Here is a 21,339-nt window from a genome sequence, read left to right on the forward strand (position 1 = left end):
TGTTTATAGCGCAAAAAATAAAAACCGCAGAGGTGATCAAATACCATCAAAAGAAAGCTCTATTTGTGGGAAGAAAAGGACGCAAATTTCGTTTGGGTACAGCATTGCATGACCGCGCAATTAGCAGTTAAAGCGACGCAGTGCCAAATTGTAAAAAGTGCTCTGGTTAGGAAGGGGGTAAATCCTTCCGGGGCTGAAGTGGTTAATAAATCTGCAAAAATGTCAACAATTCTGTGTTTTTCTGTTAATATGGGGTGCTGTGTGTGTACATTAATGAGGAAAAAAAAATGAACTTAAATGATTTTAGCAAATGGCTGCTATATAACAAAGAATGAAACATTTAAGGGAGTCTGAATACTTTCCGTCCCCCACTGTGTGTGTGTGTGTATATATATATATATATATATATATATATATATATATATATATATATATATATATATATATATATATATATACACATATATACATATAAATAAAATGTTTGGGGGTTATAAATAATTTTCTAGCAAAAAAAAAAAAAACTGGTTTAAACTTGTAAACAAGAGGTGCCAGAAAAGGCTTGGACTTCCAGTGGATAAAGAAATTAGCATTTCCTAAATAATATATAAAGAATTAAAGTGGTTCTAAAGGCAGAAGTCTTTTTTTACCTTTGTGTCTTTTTATGCATGAAGGTAAAAACCTTTTGGGTGCAGCTGCCCCAACCCCCTCGCCCTTGTACTTACCTGAGCCTCATCTCGATCTTGCAATGTGCATAAAAGCAGCGTCTCTCTCTCTCACACAGCCAGTGAGCCATTGAGGAGAGAGCGGGGGCGGGGCCAAGCAACGTTGTGTGTGTGAATGGACAATGTCCATTTACAGGAGGATGGCTCGGAAACTAACCTGCTCGAGTGTCCCCATAAAAGGAGACTTGCTATTGGGGGCACTAGTCAGGAAGGGATGAGTCAGTACTGCCGGCAGGGGACCCAAAAAAGAGGAGGATTGGGGCTGCTCTGTGCAAAATCATTGCACAAAGCAGGTATGTATAACATGTTTGTTTTTTGTTTTTGAATTACAACCTTTAGAATCACTTAGGATTACTTAAAATTCATGGCAAACTGCAAAGCACTGAGATGAATTACACATATGAGGGATCTTTTACCTGCAAAAGGATATGTCTATACAGTCCTACAGACCTAATTTATCTTTGCTTTAGGTAAACACAAGTTACGTCCTTCCCCCAGCCTGTGACTGGGAGAAGAGGAGTAAAGCAGCATACTGATGTAATTCTGCTCTCTTCGTATTAGTACTTCCTTGTTGGCATATTAACTCTGCAGCACATGCTTCCATTTGCCACTTCTCCCTTTCCCATTCTGAGTTCTGTTGTACAGGGATTACAAGAGGCTGATAACAGATCAAATTTAGGTGCTTATACTGCTTGCATTTAAAGAATGCAATGGTGTATCAAAGTGGTAGTAAACTTGGATTTTTGACTTATACCCACAGGAAAGCCTATAATAAGAAGACTTACCTGTAGGTACAGTGAATATCACCTAAACTTGCACTGTTTAGGAGATATTCACACTGCATGCAGCCGGTGATGTCATTGGCGCATGAGCTCTGAAGGTCCGACATACCGTGCCGGACCTTCAGAGCTCTTGCCGTAACTGAGGGCTCCCACATGCATGCACTGGAGTGACGCCATCAGGGCCCCGGAGGCTAAGAAACCGAAAGGAAGCCCTGTCAGCATTGACAGTGTGCCGCTGGAGGGCTTCGTTTTAAGGTAAGACATTATGCATTTGTCTTACAGGGGAAAGTTTTTGTTTTTTGTCTTTTGCAGTGGTTTAGTACTGCTTTAATGTGCATCTTTTATATCTGCTGGAATTCAGCTTCAATTTGCCTTTTAACAAAAATTTTATGATACTTGTGATGTAGGAACGTGGAACCTTATGGAGATGTGTTATAACATAATGGGTGGTTTGCAGTCCTAGAGGCTCCTCACCAGTAAGGCTCCATGTACACGGGACGCCGAGGCAAAATCCTCTGAGCGTTTTTTTTGAAAGCTTAAAGCCGCTGTTCAGCCGCGTTTGCATGCCACGTTTAGCCGCATTTAGCCGCGTTTGCGTCTAGAAGCATTTAGATAATATCATAAGACCCTCCCCAAGCTCAAAAAAAGGTTTTATTTAACTATTTCAGCCATTTTGTGAGACCAGAGTGAGTAGCAGCAGCAGAGAGAGCAGCAGTGTCCTTGTATTTGTCCCCATTTCTGTGCTTTTTTTTACAATGGATCCCATAATTCATTGAAACTGCTCTCCTAAAACTAACAAACGATCTATTAACGGCCAAAACCAATCGACAGTATTCTGTACTACTACTCCTGGACCTCTTTGCTGCTGTTGATACGGTTGACCACCCCTCCTCCTCAAAAAACTCCACGCCTTTAGTCTCCATGACTGTACTCTTCACTGGTTCTCTTCCTACTTATCCAACCGCACCTTTAGCGTTTCCTACAACTCTACTTCCTCCTCTCCCTTTCTCGGTTGGGGTCCCCCAAGGTTCTGTTCTTGGACCTCTCCTATTTTTAATCTACATCTCCTCCCTGGAGCAGCTGATAGCTTCCCATGGCTTCTGTCACAGACCTAGCCAGAACAGAGGCTGTTGGAGAGGACTGTATGCAAGCCTGTTGCCATTTGATTATGGGCCCTGGATTTTCAATGGATTCATTCTGTTGGGACACATCCTGTGAGGAGATGCTGGTGTTATCAACCTGTGTTTATGTTAATTGAATGAGCTAATGACATTGTCCTCTATACAATGTAGGAGACGGGACGACTGCTATAACTGTGTGAAGCTCGGTGACCACAAGTCTGGGCGAAAGGTCATGTCTCAGTCACCTAGGCTGTATAAAGGATTAGATAATTAGCTCATGTTAATTAGGTTACGTTTGTATTGTTAGAGTAATCTTCTCCTGTGTATATAAGACTGTATTCTGGTTCTGAATAAAGTCAGTTCTTGGTAGCAACAAGCAAGTGTCGCCTTGTTTGTGCTCAGAGAGGTTGGGATATCTGTATACAGACTGGGAGGAAGTGGTATATGACGGAAGCACTCAAGCGGAGTGTGGGACGTTCCGTGACATTGGTGGCAGCGGTGGGATAGCTTCCTGCAGTCTGGGACATCCAAACTTCCATCTGGATCCAAGGTCCAGATAGCAGGAGAGGAGAGGTACAGATACCAGCCGCCATGGATGAGGAATTCAGAAGGAGGTTGCGAGAGATGCAGATACAGCACAGAGGACCAGTATCGGAGCAGGTCCTGCTGGGATGGTGTAATTCTATTCGCTGCAAACTCTGGAAGGAAGCGCTAGCCCGTGAGCAGCGACACCAGGGAAAAGTTCTCCCCTCCATCGAGGAAAGGTACTGGTCGCAGTACGGACTGCGGGTGCGGTTTTTGGGAGAAAAACCACACAAGAAGCAGACAGCTGAATTAAGCAGGCTGGTCTGGGCAGAGATAAAGCTGGATGAGAGCTACAGAGCCCTCCGGTGGCATGTATCCCAAGCATGTCTCTGGATAGCGGATGACAGCCCAACGGAAGGCTTAAGCTACGGCGGCTTGGGACTGTTGTTTGTGAAGCTGACAGGGGACCCTAACTTTGGGAGTGATTTGGAGCGGCGGGTGGACGAAATCATGGATTTCAGAGAAGGGCTACTGAACATTTCGGAAGTGCACTGGGCACAGGAAGATTTGGAGTTTCTGGCCGTTCAGGAATGGGAGCTAGAGATCGCCTACAGACGGCTGCTAGACATTGCTCAGTGCCAGGGCTGGGCTCCCTTTGCCTGGGACTATCAGGAAATACCAGCTGACAACCCTGAAATCCTGGCTGAAGAGTCGGCAATGTTTCAGAGCAATAGTGTGCTTTGCCAACCTGCCCCCACAGCTATGGAGGCGGAGGTCTTATGGCGGATGCAGCAAGTGCTGACTGACCTTGATGATCCTGTTTCTGCATGGGATGATCTTGGATGGAGGAATGTGCCTGTCCAGCAGCATGCCAGAGAATCTGCAGTGGAAAATCTGGAGATTGCCATCCCCAAAGCTGAAGTGCTGACAACAGGGCAGAGCTCTGCTAATCTCTGCCCAGCACTGATAACATCTTCTGGGTTCCATGGACAGGAGATGGTGAACCTCCATCCCCAGACACCAGTTGCAGAGACAGGGGATTTGATAGACTATTCTGCTGAGGAAGAACCATCGGGTGAGCCCCCAGCAGAAGAGTTGGGATTAGGGCCAAACTTCATTGCGCTCTGCTCAGCACTGATGGCATCTTCTGAGTTCCACGGACAGGAGATGGTGAACTTCTATCCACAGACACCAGTTATAGAGGTAGGGGATTTAATAGACTTTTCTGCTGAGGAAGAACAGACTGATGAGCCTCCAGCAGAAGAGCTGCTATTGGGGCCAAACTTCACTGTGCTCTGCCCCGCACCAACAGCAGTATCTGTAGAGTTACAGGGAACTTCCCCAGTTGAAGCACCGGCAACCGGGCAGAGTGCTACCAACCTCTGGCCATCACCTGCAACAACTACAGAGTTCCAGGGAGGTGGGGCAGTCGGCCTCCCTCCCCAACAGGTAGCCAGAGCAGATGGTGTGGGGTTTCCAGCAGAAGGGCTGGCAACAGGGCCGAGGACTGCTGGACTCTGCCCTCAACTAACAGAGGATGGATTTCCTGTGAAGGTGGATGGGACTTCAGTCTCCACCTGTATACCCCAGGGATGCTGGGCAGTGGGCTCCGATCCCCAACAGCATGACAGAGTGAGCCCAGACACCCTGTCTTCTCTCCAGCGGCAGAAAGGATTCCAGGGAGAAGAGCCAGTCCAGGCCTCTCCCCAGCGGCAGATATGTTCTCTGAGAGAGGCAGAGGTTGGCTGGGTGAGTAATACTCTGTTTGGAACAATTTGTTTGGGGTACTGTGTGGGTACAGGCAGTAGAGGACTGGAACTATAGACTAACTTCGGAGTCAACCCGTCTGGGGTCTCCTCCTGTGTTAGTCTCCTGCCGAAAGGGGAGAAATGTCACAGACCTAGCCAGAACAGAGGCTGTTGGAGAGGACTGTATGCAAGCCTGTTGCCATTTGATTATGGGCCCTGGATTTTCAATGGATTCATTCTGTTGGGACACATCCTGTGAGGAGATGCTGGTGTTATCAACCTGTGTTTATGTTAATTGAATGAGCTAATGACATTGTCCTCTATACAATGTAGGAGACGGGACGACTGCTATAACTGTGTGAAGCTCGGTGACCACGAGTCTGGGCGAAAGGTCATGTCTCAGTCACCTAGGCTGTATAAAGGATTAGATAATTAGCTCATGTTAATTAGGTTACGTTTGTATTGTTAGAGTAATCTTCTACTGTGTATATAAGACTGTATTCTGGTTCTGAATAAAGTCAGTTCTTGGTAGCAACAAGCAAGTGTCGCCTTGTTTGTGCTCAGAGAGGTTGGGATATCTGTATACAGACTGGGAGGAAGTGGTATATGACGGAAGCACTCAAGCGGAGTGTGGGACGTTCCGTGACAGCTTCCAATACCACCTCTACGTTGACGACACCCAAATCTATTTCTCTACCCCTCAGCTCACTCCCTCTGTCTCCTCACGTATCACAAATTTACTTTTAGATATATCAGTCTGGATGTCACACCACTTCCTCAAACTCAACCTATCCAAAACCGAACGTATAATTTTTCCTCCCCCATATGCCCCTTCCCCTGATCTCTCTGTCAAAACTATAAGCCCATCCCCACATACCAAGGTTCTAGGTGTAGTCCTAGACTCTGAACGCTCCTTTAAGCACCACGTCCAATCACTGTCCAAATCCTGCCACCTCAACCTCCGCAACATCTCCAAAATACGCCCCTTTCTAACCAATGACACAACAAAGCTCTTAATTCACTAGCTGGTCATCTCTCGCCTTGACTACTGCAACTCCCTTCTCATTGGCTTACCTCTACATAGTCTATCACCTCTTCAATCCATCATGAATACTGCTGCCAGACTCATCCACCTTACCAATCGCTCTGTCTCTGGTACCCCTCTCTGTCAATCCCTCCACTGGCTTCTGCTCAGCCAAAGAATTAAATTCAAAATACTAACAACTACGTACAAAGCCATCCACAATTTAGCCCCCAGCTACATCACTAGCCTAGTCTCTAAATACCAACCTACTCGTTCTCTTCATTCCTCTCAAGACCTTCTGCTCTCTAGCTCCCTCGTCCCCTCCTCCCATGCTCGCCTCCAGGACTTTTCCAAAGCCTCTCCAATCCTATGGAATGCCCTACCCCAATTTGTCCGCTTATCTCCTACTATATTAGCTTTTAGACGATCCATGAAAACCCTTCTCTTCAGAGAAGCCTACCCTACCCACACCCAACAACTGTTTTTTTCATTTTCTCCATCAGCTCACCCCCCACAGTTATTACCTTTTGTTTCCACTTGACCCTCCCTTCTAGATTGTAAGCCAACGATCAGGGCCCTCTGATCCCTCCTGTATTGATTTGTATTGTAAGTGTACTGTCTGCCCTCATGTTGTAATGCACTGCGCAAACTGTTGGCGCTATATAAATCCTGTATAATAATAATAATAATGAGCATATGTGAGGAAATTCTCCTGACGTTGCACTTGATGAGGCTAGAACGACGCCGAAAATTGTGTGCGAGGACCAGAGTTCATCGCTACTGGACCCATCCATTGATCGCGCATCTCATGTCAGTAGTATATTTTACCAACATGTACGTACAGCTGTGTACCTACCCTGATAATTTTTTAAAATTTTACACGCATGTCCATTGCCTCATTTGACATTCTACTAGAAAAAGTTTGGCCCAGTCTGATACGCTTGGACACGAACATGAGGAAGAGAGTGTGCCGCCAGAGGAACGTCTGTTGGTGACTATCAAATTTCATGAAAAACTATGTTTGATCATGTCGGTGGTCAGGCTTAATGGTGGGGTCATCTTTTTCATATCTAACAACATATGGGTCAAATTACAATTATACTTTGTAAAACAACATTGCTAGTGGTGTATTGGATTGGATCAAGGGCTATATATGGTCTATGAATCATTGCAAGTAACTACCAGTTTTTAAACTTTTTTTTATGTTCTCTCATTGTTTTCCATCATTTTTTTAGTGTTTTAATGTCCAAAAAATTGGGTCGCTTTAAAAATGCTTATAAATGAAAACGCGGCTAAGTTGCGGTACCGCGTTTAGCCACGTTTGGCTGAAACGTGGAAATCTTCGGCGTCTGAACTCATTTTTTTGTCTTCAAAGAAAGGCTGTTAAACACAACTGCCTAAAAATGACTGTAAACGAAACTGTGTACATGGTCACATAAGATAACATAACATTGCACTTAAATGTCCGTTTACCAGCAGCAGTGTACATAAGGCCTAACGGTTGGTTTTGCTAGAACCCCAAAAAAGATTATTAATGTTTTGAAAGGAGGGAGTGCCACACCAGCTTGCATAGCCCTTTAAAAGGTTTTATTTGCACAAGCCAATGTGTTTCGGGGGCTCAGCAAAAAACTAGACAATAGAGAAAATAAAACCTTTTAAAAGTACAAATACTGTGATGCATTCACCACACACCATTGCTCAATTGAGAAGTATAGTAAAAACTAAAAAAAAAACTAAATGTGTTCTTATTAAATCATCAAAACAATGCAAAAACAAAAAGAAAAACAGATACTGAAGTGTTGCTTACCTGCCCGTTTTGGTAGCAGTCCAATAGGTCATTTGTTATATATGCTTGTAAGACTGTGTCCCTCTGCTCTCCGGGCTGGGATCGAGTAAATCGCTAAAATCAAAGAGATATAAAACAACCCAGTTTATGTTAAAATGTCGATTAAGTATTTTAGAGAAATATTGGGGTTGCCATTGCAGACATTCTTCTGAAATACTAGTCTTCAATAATTTCCTAGACATGCACTGAAAAAAGAATTTAATTGTTGGCAAACTAATAAAGCCCAATACAGACTTCCTTTAAAGTGTCACTAAACCCACATTATAAAAAAAAAAAACTATCAATAAATGGTGTAATACATGCTGTTCATGGTCACTATGAGATTCCTTTTTTGTATCCTGCAAAAAAACCTGGTTGATCCTGCTGTTCTCGGTCTCCACCTTCTGTTCATGTCCCTAGTTCAGCTAGGGATTTTGCTGCTGTGGTGGCAAACTCTGCACATGCTCAGTTTTCAGCGAGTTTCTAAGCTGGGCATTTCCTCCCTATCAAATCTGAGCAGCCCATGTTACTATAGTCACACATGTGGGCGTATACACAGTGGTAAATGACAGCCCACTCCCTCCATGCCCACTAACCAGCTAAACACAATGGGTGCGGGATATTACATGTAGATTAATGGTGGCTTCACCTTCCTCTTGTTCTAAGACACAGGCTGGCAGGGCGTGTGACTGGCAGAAATTCGCCCACACGTGTTATTTCCACAAAATAAAAAATATTTTATTTCAAATATATATTTGCATGCCAATTTACTGAAGACTAGAAACTCCCCCTGCTTATGTTTTTCCTGCAGACAGATCTGGGTCATGTGACAGCTGTATATTGATTAGGAAAAGGAGTCAGGCTGAATTATAATGGCTGAACAGTGACTGCGGACAATCAGCTGCTGTCCATCAGAACATAATAGTCGGCAATGGGAAGTTTGTCCAGCTACACTGTTTAGCATGGATGTGCGGACTTAATTTTTAACAAGATAAATCTTTACATGTATAGCCAGCTTTAGTGTAGGGCCATGTTACTAAACTATTGTAAAAATGTTTTAGCTTGTCACCATGTTTTGATGACAAGTAGGAGAATAATTCAGTAAATTTTGTATGTAAATAAAATGTTCCTCCTATTGGTGCTACACTAATTAGGCACAAATGCCCCCCCCCCCCCACCCCCAAAAGGTACCTCTACTTTGATGTAGTGGTGGGGGACAAGACTTCCCCAAGGGAAATATTCAAAGCATGTCCACAGGGTGGGGGCTGGTAATTGGGACCTGGTAAACAGACCTGCTACTTGAATACAATACCAGACGCAATAAAAGAGGTGAAAAAGTGACATTCAAAAGTCAACATTTAATTTGTTCAAGAAATATTTTCCATACTGCTTTTTCAATCTCTCTCTTAACTATGGTTGAAAACAGTCATCAATTTCACCCCACTAACCTTTAGAAAATCAAACAAACATTCCAAAAAGGAAAATTTTCTAAATTATATTTTACTGGTGTATAGTCAGCTTAAAGCAGAGCTAAACTCTGAAATACTTACCTCCCTTCAACGGTCCGACATCCTTCGCCTGCTTCTTTGAGCAGCAGGGCTGCAGTTATTCTCATTGAACAGTGCGGGATGACATCCCTCCAAAGTGCAGTCATCCCGACACACGAGCGATGTACCAGAATGCAGATTGAGCTGTGCTTGCGCAGGTCCGTGTACATTTCACAGAAGACTGCGATCAGACAGGTAGGTTTTATTTATTGCAGAAAAGACATTGCATGGTTCTTCTGAAAGAAAGAGCCTGTCTGCTCACAGATTTTATAAGCAGGACTTCTGCTTTAGTTTCGCTTTAAGGCACTATGTACAACAGGGGTAGGTATGTTAAAGTGTATGTAAACTCCAAGAATAAACTTCTCCTTATTGATCTGATGAATATACCACTAAGGATCGATGCACACTGAATTAATAAAAAAAAAAAAAAAAAAAAAAGGCTGCTTCTACAGGAATTTTGCGTTGTGCCTGTAGAAGCAGCTCAATGTTATCCTGGGTTCATGCACATTAGATAGTTTATACCCATATTTTAAGCTCAGCATTTAGAGGCAGGAAAAAAAACCTTCTGGTTTGCATTTTTGAGGGGAGTTTTCTGGAAGAAAAAAAATGCTAAACGTGCCCAAACAAACCTAAAAGCACATACAAAAAATAGGATTTTTTTTTCGTCATATTTACCTGTAAAATCCTTTTCATTGAGTACATCACGGGACACAGAGTGAAGCTATTATTCCTTACTTACTGGGTTATACTTCATCTCCAGGTGAATGGACACTGGTAGACCAAAAGGTCTTTATACAGGAAGTGACCCCCTATATAATCCCTCCCATACAGGAAGTACTTCAGTTTTGTAGCAAGCACTTAATTCTCTAAAAGAGGGGAGGGACCTGTGTGTCCCGTGATGTACTCAAAGAAAAGGATTTTACAGGTAAGTACGATGAAAAAATCCTATTTTCTTTATCATACATCACGGGACACAAAGTGAGGGTATTATTCCTTACTTACTGGGATGTCCCAGAGCAATAGCCTTGAGGGGAGGGAGACACCCAGCCAAAACAATAGCCATCAGACCTATACGGCAGCCCGCAGTACACTGCGGCTGAAAGCCGAATCCTCGGCTGCTCGAACATCCACTTGATAAAATTTTGTGAACATATGGACTAAAGACCAGGTGGCAGCCTTACAAATCTGAGCCACAGAAACCTGATGGCGAAAAGCACAGGGGGTTCCTACACCCCTGGTAGAATGAGCACTCACCCTAAAGGGAGGAGCCCTACATTTCAGACCATAGGCTTGAATAACCAACTGGCAGACCCAATTGGCCATGGAAGCTGCCTGCCCCTTTCTTGGGTCCTTCTGGTAAAATAAAAAAAGGAGTCTGATCCTCGGATCTCTGCAGATCTAGAGAAACTGACTGCTTGCACTATATCCAAGGAGTGCAGTCGTTTCTCTTCCACCGAACGAGGCTGAGAGAAAAAAAAGAAGGCAAAACAATGTCCTGATTCAAATGAAAGGCCGACACCACTTTTGCAAAAAGGATGGAACAGGTCATAACATGACCCTGTCGTGGTGAAGGACCAAGTATGGTTCCCTGCACGAAAGGGCCACCAACTCCGACACCCTTCTAGCCGAGGTGATGGGCATCAGGAAGGCTAGCATGCGTGACAGCAAGACTAATGGAATTTCCTTGATAGTCTCAAACGGTTGTTTCTGTAACACAGACAGTACCAGGTTTAAGACCCAATGGCACATAGGTGACCTAATGGGGGGGAAGCAAACGAGTTACCCCCCACACAAAGGTTTGGATCAGTGAATGGCAGGATAACGGCCTTTGGAAGAATACTGACAGTAGAAAATGAGAGAATTCTCCCAATCACGTACAATCAGGTCCATAAATATTGGGACATCGACACAATTCTAATCTTTTTGGCTCTATACACCACCACAATGGATTTGAAATGAAACAAACAAGATGTGCTTTAACTGCAGACTTTCAGCTTTAATTTGAGGGTATTTACATCCAAATCAGATGAACGGTGTAGGAATTACAACAGTTTGTATATGTGCCTCCCACTTTTTAAGGGACCAAAAGTAATGGGATAATTGGCTGCTCAGCTGTTCCATGGCCAGGTGTGTGTTATTCCCTCATTTTCCCATTTATAAGGAGCAGATAAAAGGTCAAGGGTTCATTTCAAGTGTGCTATTTGCATTTGGAATCTGTTGCTGTCAACTCTCAATATGAGATCCAAAGAGCTGTCACTATCAGTGAAGCAAGCCATCATTAGGCTGAAAAAACAAAACAAACCCATCAGAGAGATAGCAAAAATATTAGGTGTGGCCAAATCGACTGTTTGGAACATCCTTAAAAAGAAAGAACGCACCGGTGAGCTCACCAACACCAAAAGACCAGGAAGACCACGGAAAACAACTGTGGTGGATGACTGAAGAATTCTTTTCCTGGTGAAGAAAACACCCTTCACAACAGTTGGCCAGATCAAGAACACTCTCCAGGAGGTAGGTGTATGTGTGCCAAAGTCAACAATCACGAGAAGACTTCACCAGAGTGAATACAGAGGGTTCACCACAAGATGTAAACCATTGGCGAGCCTCAAAAACAGGAAGGCCAGAATAGAGTTTGCCAAACAACATCTAAAAATGCCTGGAACAACATCCTATGGACAGATGAGACCAAGATCAACTTGTAACAGAGTGATGGGAAGAGAAGAGTATGGAGAAGGAAAGGAACTGCTCATGATCCAAAGCATACCACCTCATCAGTGAAGCATGGTGATGGTAGTGTCATGGCGTGGGCATGTATGGCTGCCAATGAAACTGGTTCTCTTGTATTTATTGATGATGTGACTGCTGACAAAAGCAGCAGGATGAATTCTGAAGTGTTTCAGGCAATATTATCTGCTCATATTCAGTAAAATGCTTCAGAACTCATTGGATCAAGTTAAAGCACATCTTGTTTGTTTCATTTCAAATCCATTGTGGTGGTTTATAGAGCCAAAAAGATTAGAATTGTGTCGATGTCCCCATATTTATGGACCTGACTGTATTTCCAAAGATGCCATTTTCTGGCTTCACACCAAGCAATATAAGTCTTCCAGACCCTATAACAGATCTTCCTAGTGACCGCTTTACTGGCATTCACTAGGGTAGACACCACCGGTCCCAGGATGCCACGATCCTTTAACACCCTGGCTTCAATAGACTGTAAATTGGGGTACATTATAGGACCTTGAGACAGTAGATCAGGGTAGTACAGAAGAGTTCATGGCCCGTTTATTGCCAATCTCACGATCTCTGGGAACCAGGGCATTCTGGGCCAGGCTGGTGCCCCCAGGATGACTGGAACCCCCTCTTTGAATCCTGTTCAACAAATGTGGAAGGAGGTGGATCGGAGGGAAAGCATAAACCAGGGAGAACTGGTTTCATGTAACTACTAGAACATCTGCTTTGATTGCCAGGGGATCCCTTGTTCAGGACACAAACTGCTGTAGCTTGTTGTTGAACCTGGATGCCAATAGATCGACCTCTGGCCATCCCCAACGCTGGCAGATTTCCCGAAACACGTTCGGGTGTAGGAACCATGCCCCCGGGCAGATTTTCTGGTGGCTGAAAGTTCATTACTCCCGGGATATGGACCGCCAATAGAACCGGCACATGTCCCTCTGCCCCGGTTAATATGTGGTTCACCTCCTCCTGAGTTGAACGGCTCCTGGTACCACCCTGGTGGTTGATATAGATCACTGCAGTGGCATTGTCGGACTGAACCCTGATTGGGAAGTCCTGAAGCTCCACAGTCCAGGACCATAGGGCCAGATGTACCGCCCGTAACTCCAGGATGTTGATGGGCAGGCTCTGCCCTTGACCATCTCCCCTGAGCTGTGAGCCCCTTTAGGTTCGTTCCCCAGAGAGATTGGTGTCTGTGGTCAGTACTCTCCAAGACACTGGGAGGAAGGATCTTCCCTTTTGCAGGTTCCGATCCTGCAACCACCATCTTAGGCTTAAGCATGCTCAGGGAGATGAGGACATGGAGTAATCCAGGGCTTGTGCTCTCCTGTTTCAAGCCAACAAGATGTCTTGATTTATAGAATGGTAGGAATACCGCGCTAACAAAATCGTAACAATAAGCAGCAGCATACAGTGCGATCACACCAAAATTCAAAAATTATATTAAAAAAAAACTGCGCTAGAGATTAAAGTCCATAATGAATGACATCAAGGAAAAAATAAATAATTTAAGAAAAAAAAAAAAAATGTCCAATAAAAGCATTAAAAAACACCACCACTGTGCGCCTATAGATAATTGTGTTAAGCCACAGTAGCTGTAGATTCAGCTTACCAGACGGCAAGCTTAAAAAGGCAAGTGGCTATAGCCCAGCCAAGGCCTTTAAGCTTGCTGACGCTCCCGGTGTTCAGATAGCAGGGGGTAAATCTCTGGGTTCACTCGCGGTGTCCACGTATCCACATATTCCAATGAAAACCCAGGTAGCTCAGAGGAAAAAAAAGAACTTTGCATTTGTCAGTGTCTTCTCTTTAGGTCACACAGTTTCAAAGGTTGACCCTTTCCAACATTTCTAGAAGTTAGCTCATTATGGCTACAAAAAGTACCTCCGCAGGAAGAACCTGCTATCCGGACGGGATAGCAGTGTGAGGAGGAGGAATACCGGAGTAGGAGGGGGAATACCGGAGTAGGAAGCAGTGATACTACCAAGTGAGGCGGAGGATGGGGGCACGCCTTCTGAGCTGCTGGCTGCGCGCTCTGTGAACCCTGTACATAGGGCGGGGGCGCGCACACACTTCTGCTCCAGTCTCGGTATCTCCAAGATCATTTTCCAGCTGAGGTTCTTCCTGCGGAGGTACTTTTTGTAACAATAATGAGCTAACTTCTAGAAATGTTGGAAAGAGTCAACCTTTGAAACTGTGTGACCTAAAGAGAAGACACTGACAAATGCAAAGTTCTTTTTTTCCTCTGAGCTACCTGGGTTTTCATTGGAATATGTGGATACGTGGACACCGCGAATGAACCCGGAGAATTTACCCCCTGCTATCTGAACACCGGGAGCGTCAGCAAGCTTAAAGGCCTTGGCTGGGCTATAGCCACTTGCCTTTTTAAAGCGGGGGTCCACCTATCTATCGTTTTTTTTTTTTTTAGTTCATTCACAAACTTTTCTTCTCAGCATTACATACTCACATATTGTGTGTAATATGTCCGCCTGTGTCAGATTTAGTCGGAAAGAATAACTTATATTATTCACTGCAGGCGGTTTCCATCTTCATTGTGGGCATTTGAAGCCCACAAGCATTTATTTCCTGGATGTGGTGAATGCTGTGCTCCCAGCATTCACCGCTCATTCCCGCACATGCTCAGTGGCATCCTGGGAAGCCTGAGACTAGCTCCCAGGAGTCTGGGAGAGGCTAGAAACACGCCTACTCCCACGGGAGGAGAACCAGGAAGTACAAAGAAGAATAGAAAAATAAAAGGTAATTACGGCGATTTAAATTTTTTTAAACGGCATGTCAGCATCTAGGCAAGGAAGAGAATACATACAGATATTGTTCAAAATTTGGGTGGAACCCCGCTTTAAGCTTGCCGTCTGGTAAGCTGAATCTACAGCTACGGTGGATTAACACAATTATCTATAGGCGCACGGTGGTGGTGTTTCATGCTCTTATGGGACATTTTTTTTTTTCCCCTTGATTAATTTTTTCCTTGATGTCATTCATTATGGACTTTAACCTCTAGCGCAGTTTTTTTTAATATAATTTTTGAGTCTTGATTTATAGGCCTGGAATGGAATTGAGCGTAGGGAACTGCCTCGGAGGACACCATCCTTCCCAGAAGACTCATACAGAGCCGAATGGAGGGTTGCCTGGTGCCCCTTACCCGACGCATCTGATCCTTCAGGGCACAGATCCTTACGAGTGGCAGAAATACCTTTGCTGGACTGTATCCAGGATCAGACCTAGCTACTTGAGACTCTGAGCTGGTCTCAAGGCTGACTTTTTGATATTTAGGACCCAGCCCAGGTTTTCTAAGTACCGCACTGTGCAGACTGCACTGTGTTCCAGGGCCTGTAGTGAGTGATCTCTGAGCAGGGGGGTGTCCAAGTATGCGAGAACCAAGCTCCCCCCCCGAGCCATTAAAAGACCCAGTACAGGTGCTAGGATATTTGTAAACACCCAAGGTGCTGTGGCAACCCTGAAGGGAAGTGCCACAAACTGGAAAAGACCTTCCTCTACTGCAAATCGCAGGAACCTCTGATGAGGCTGAAAGATAGGTACGTGTAAATACGCGTCCTTGATATCAATGAAGACTAAGAAGTCTCCCATCTGGAGCGAGGCTACTACCGAGTGGACTGACTCCATCCCGATTGATTGGATTAACAGATGTTGGTTCAGGGATCTTAGGTCCAAGACTGGCCTTATGACCCCATTTGGTTTTAGAACCGTGAACGGGTTTGAATAAAACCCTGTGCCTCTTTCGGACACCAAAACATGTATGATCACTCCCTGATGCATTAACTGCTCTAGTGCTTGAAACAATAAGTTTCTTTTTGGAGGATCCGCAGGAACTTTGGATTATAAAAACCTGAGGAGGAAACCTCCATAATTCGAGCTTGTAATTGTGGTACACTGTTGAGGTGACCCACTCATCCTGCACCACTGTTCCCCAAATGTCCGCAAATTGGAGCAGCCTTCCCCCCACCAATAGAGTGGGGGCATCCCCTCAAAAGGAGGGCTTGGTGCCAGGTTTAGAAGAGTTCTGGACCCAAGGTTCTGGCCCTGGCCCTGCGGCTTGCCCTTGGCAATATCGCCCTGTTGGCGGCAGAGCTGCCTTGTTGCTGAAATACCTAAGGAAGTCCCCGAGATTTTACACAAGGGACGCCTGGTCCTTCTCTTTACAGGGGATAAAGAACTCTTTCCTCCGGAAATCTTTTGGATGTACTTGTCCAGATCATCACCAAACGTTCCCCATGGAAGGGGAACCCTGCCAATAATTTCTTACAGGGAAGCTCGGCTGACCAGTTCTTAAGCCACACATGTCTGCGCATGTGTACAGACAGGAGAGCCAGACGAGAGACTTGCTGTATAGAATCCTTTCAGGCATCTACAGCAAAAACACAGTGCTTGAGGAATATCTGCCCTATTTTCAGCAAGATCGTCCTCCTGTTTAGGCCTATCAGGCCGTCTGACCTGATCCTTTAAGGACTGGCAGACTCCAATGGCTGTGACAGCTGGCTGAATAGCTGAACTGGCCAAAGAAAAGGAAACTTTTAATAAGGACTCCAGTTTCTTGTCAACAGGGTCTTTCAAGCCCTGTGCATTATCCACTTGACAAGTTAAGGTCTTGTCTAAGGAAGAGACTGCCGCATCTATGGCTGCCATGCTCCATTTCTTAAACTTTTCCTCCGTGGGTTATAAAAGGATTTAATAATCCTGTCAGGATGTTCCCAATCAGCATACACCACCTGTTCCAACAGCGGGTGCAAGGGGAAAGCCTGTGCTGCCTGAGGAGGTCTCAGGGACCCCAAAGAGGACAAGGGAGGCTCAGAAACCCTTGCAGGAGGTAGCTTAAAGGCAGGACGAACCATCTCGGTAAGAGTCTGGATCAAAAGCCTCTGCAATGGAGAGGCTGATACCAACTGGACATCTTCTGGCCCCAATTCTTCAGAAGACGACTCATCTGCCAGGCCCTCCACAGAATGCTTGGCATTTAGCTCTTCCCCATCCTCAACCCATTCCTGCTCCAAATTAGGAGGCTCAGGGGAGGGGGATCCGTCACGCTTCTTGCCACCCTGCGGGATGGAGGCAATCATGCCAGCAATCCTGTGCTCTAACTCGGCTAGGGCTGAGGACAGTTCATCCCTGGTGATGAAAAGGCTGAAGCAGCAGCATTGACTGTAGGCACAATACCAGACAGGCGCAGCGGCTCAGATTGCCCGGAAGCCTCTGGTCTCTTAGGGGATACAATAGGGTTTCGACTTTGCTCCTCAAGAGCTACTGACGTCATAGGTGTGCCCTTTCCTGTAGTATTGGCCCCGCTCCTCTTTTTTGAGGACATTGCAAGCCACAAAGAGGGAGTACCTGGGATTAGTATTTTACCCCAAAAGGGAGACCCTTTAATAGGTCTCACCAAGCACCTATGCAACAATCCTGCTAAGCTCTTCAGCTTGCCAACCAACACCTGGTGACTCACGTGACCTGGGTAAGGAGGAATGAACTGCTGAAGCGAAAGGTTTTCGGAGCCTGCTCTGTGTTCGACAGCTGCCCCCTGGAAGCACCACATGTCAGCCACTCTCAGCTTAAATAAGCTCTGGGACGCTCTGGGCCTGCACGTGCGGTTATGGTCCTGTGTGTGCGCACGCAACTAATTTTCATGCGCGGACCATCCACAAAAGACAACAAGAAAGCTTACTCTTTCCAACAGTCAGCCCAAAACTCCCCCCTGCGGTCACCGCTACACAAGTGTCCAGTCTAGATTGACAGATTGTAACACATATGGGGCACCCCACAATAAGTAAATAAGAGGGGATTTCACTTACCTGCCCAGGCGCAGGGCAACCTTAGAAACTAAGAGCCCAATCTTCACCCATCACGACGGGTTCCTGTCACTTAAGGACCTTCAAGGACTGGGTACCCTCTTCATGTTTTACGGTCCACTTCCTTGGACCTGTACAGCACCCTGCAGGAATGCCTTAGCTCTGTGGTGTCCAGGATTCCACTACGCAGGGTCCAGCGCCCAGAGGTTGCATTACAGGCAAAACCTCGCAGGATCCTTGCATCTTCTTTGCGAGGCTTGGGTACCATCTATCTTATCACATAAGCTTGTTTCAAATCAGATCGGTCGATTCATTTTAGAACCATGCTGGGACTTCAAGGCTTGGAGCTCGAGAGAGCTCAAACAAACGTGCCCATCCACCTTGTAGACACTGGTAAAAAACTGAAGTACTTCCTGTATGAGAGGGGTTATATAGGGGATCACTTCCTGTCTAAAGACCTTTGGTCTACCAGTGTCCATTCACCTGGAGATGAAGTATAACCCATTAAGGAATAATAGCCTCACTCTGTTTCCCGTGATGTATGATAAAGAAATGCTGTATATGAGTGCTTTTTCTGTCAAGGGAAGTGGTGGTTTTTTTAAGCCCAGTGTGCATGAACCCTGAGGGCTCATGCACACAGGACATTTTTACAGCTGCTGTTAGGGGCGTCTGATGTGTCCATGCACACATGAATTTTCAGAGGCGTTTGGAGGCATAGCGTTTTTTTAGTAGAAAAAAAAAAACGTTAGCCTGTGCGTCCAGGAGCAGAGGCGGTTGAGCTGTAAAAACGAAAAAACACCAAAAGAAACACTGCTAAACACTGTAACAAGCGTTTAGGCTCGTTTGGCTTTTTTACATTAGAGGGAGTATTTTTACTGAACAAATGTCAAAGAACGCTAACGCCAAAAAATGCGGGAAAACGCCCAGAAACACTATTCAAAAATGCAGCTAACAGCTCGTTTTTAACAATGCTTTTTCCTGGCAGCAGCGCTGGCGTTTTTTAAACGTCCTGTGTGCATGAGGCCTGAAAGTGTTTGTTATATTTGTTTAATAAATGTTGATGATTTTAGAAATTCAGAGCCGCTCTGTGTCCAGTGCTCCCTTCCTGAGTTATCTCAAGAAGAGCAAGTAGCTCTTCTTGGGACTACAGCAAGGTTAACCTTTACAGTTTGTTGTGGAGATGGAAGAATAGGTTGGTCCACGTAGTTTGGCAAGAGAAAACTAGGAAGGGCTGATAGCACGCAGTCCTTAAAGATGCTGTGTGTTGCCAGGCCAAAGCAGGACTTAGGACTTCTGAGGAAACCAGCGTCCATTGGCTGGTGAAACGCATCAGCGGTGTGACGTCAGCACGTCCTTGGGAGCCGCGCGTAATTTGATCTGACTTATCCTCACATGGATCCAACAGCTGATCCAACAGCTGATGTCAGCTTTCCCCTGCAGCCACGCACCATACAGCAGCAACGGCGCTTCAGCGGCTCCACAGTGAAGGACGGCTCCTTACCAACCTACACTCCTAGTGAGCCATAAAGAAGCATTTGTCCACAGAGAGACTTTAACACCACGGACCATTACAGTCTGACGACGGACACAGTGCGGTTAGTGAGATCCTCCTATTCCACTCAGCACTTCAAAAAAATGTATGTCAGTTTTCTTCTATGTCTCCTTAATGTTGTCTCCATGGACATTTATTTTGCTGCCTATGTAGATGATTCTACAATTTTCCTTGCTGCAACCTGGAAAGCGCTTGCAATCTACTTATCAGCTGTGGTTTAAACAATCACTGAGTGCAATGATCCCTTGAGAGATCGCTCCATCTATGGTCTATACTACATAATTTATTGGATAGTCAGATCACCCACCCATTTACATCACCTCAAAATTAATGGTATAGGACTGTTCCTGCCCAACTGGATACTCTGTATTAGGAATACTCTCCACCAATAATTGCCATTCCTACTGTGCAGGACTGCCTTTATCTTACTATACCCCATTACACAGTGTGCATGATACGTATGAGTGGGTGTGTAGCCGCGGTTCCCATCTGTTTTTAATATCCCCTGTGACAACGTTGTCCAATTTTTAATTGGTTTGTGGTAACCGTCTGTCCATATTGCTAATTTTTCACTGTTTTGTACTATTAATTGGTTTAATTTTTGGTAATTAATAAAGCTGGTTTTGTATTCACATTAGTGTTCTCTGTTGACCCTCTTTAGAGAAATTCTCTTTTTCTCCTGTTTTTCCCAAAGCAGGACTTAGCTGAGGGCATTTCTGGCAGATTAGCCAGATTTATTTTGTACTTGCACTGCATCAAGAATCCCTAAAGGGAATACAAACCAATCACCATGTAGGGATAACTGGTTATATGTGATACTTACCCAGCGCAAAGCTTGCAGTATCAATGCTTTCAGGCGGTCATTACCATACACCAAATCTTTCTTCAACTTCTCATAGTCTAAAGAAGGTAACAAGGGCACCTCCAGTGGCTTCCTGCAAAGATGTAAAAGTTGTACATGCGGTTACATTTTAGCTTTATTCTTTTTTAATTTAATATATATATATATATATATATATATATATATATATATATATATATATATATATACACATACACACACACACATACAGTGGGGGCGGAAAGTATTCAGACCCCCTTAAATTTTTCACTCTTTGTTATATTGCAGCCATTTGCTAAAATGATTTAAGTTCATTTTTTTTCCTCATTAATGTACACACAGCACCCCATATAGAAAAACATGTCCAGCGTCCTCCACGATGGTTGAGTGATGGTTGACTTTCTACAACTTTCTCCCATCTCCCGACTGCATCTCTTGAGCTCAGCCACAGTGATTTTTGGGTTCTTCTTTACCTCTCTCACCAAGGCTCTTCTCCCCTGATAGCTCAGTTTGGCCGGACGGCCAGCTCTAGGAAGGGTTCTGGTCATCCCAAACGTCTTCCATTTAAGGATTATGGAGACCACTGTGCTCTTAGGAACCTTAAGTGCAGCAGAGATTTTTAACCTTGGCCAGATATGTGCCTAGCTACAATTCTGTCTCTGAGCTCTTCAGGCAGTTCCTTTGACCTAATGATTCTCATTTGCTCTGACATGCACTGTGAGCTTTAAGGTCTTTAAGGTGTGTGGCTTTCCTAATCAAGTCCAATCAGTATAATCAAACACAGCTGGACTCAAATGAAAGTGTAGAACCATCTCAAGGATGATCAGAAGAAATGGACAGCACCTGAGTTAAATATATGAGTATCACAGCAAAGGGTCTGAATACTTAGGACCATGTGATATTTCAGTTTTTCTTTTTTAATAAATCTGCAAAAATGTCAACAATTCTGTGTTTTTTCCTGTTAATATGGGGTGCTGTGTGTACATTAATTTAACAGGGAAAACATCCCTTTCTTCTACTCCCTAGGAATGTCATTTTAGTTTTTGTTGTATTGGCCCTAAATTCTGATCTCACAAGGGAATCCCTCAAGGTCTTATTAC

The 21,339-nt window shown here is 44.7% G+C and overlaps 1 protein-coding gene across 3 annotated transcripts in view; it reads right to left on the reverse strand.

Moving 5' to 3' along the window:
- Positions 1 to 21,339, reverse strand: part of ARMC9 (armadillo repeat containing 9) — a 233,330-nt gene that overhangs the window by 87,273 nt on the left and 124,718 nt on the right. For all 3 annotated transcript variants that reach the window (XM_073626513.1, XM_073626514.1, XM_073626512.1), the window contains 2 exons: positions 20,222 to 20,333; positions 7,733 to 7,825 (listed from right to left, as the gene is read on the reverse strand). In XM_073626513.1, the coding sequence (XP_073482614.1) occupies positions 7,733 to 7,825; positions 20,222 to 20,333 (205 nt within the window). The remainder of the gene's footprint in view (positions 1 to 7,732; positions 7,826 to 20,221; positions 20,334 to 21,339) is intronic.

The sequence above is a fragment of the Aquarana catesbeiana genome, linkage group LG04 (genome assembly GCF_042186555.1).
Source record: "Aquarana catesbeiana isolate 2022-GZ linkage group LG04, ASM4218655v1, whole genome shotgun sequence".
NCBI lineage: Eukaryota > Metazoa > Chordata > Amphibia > Anura > Ranidae > Aquarana > Aquarana catesbeiana.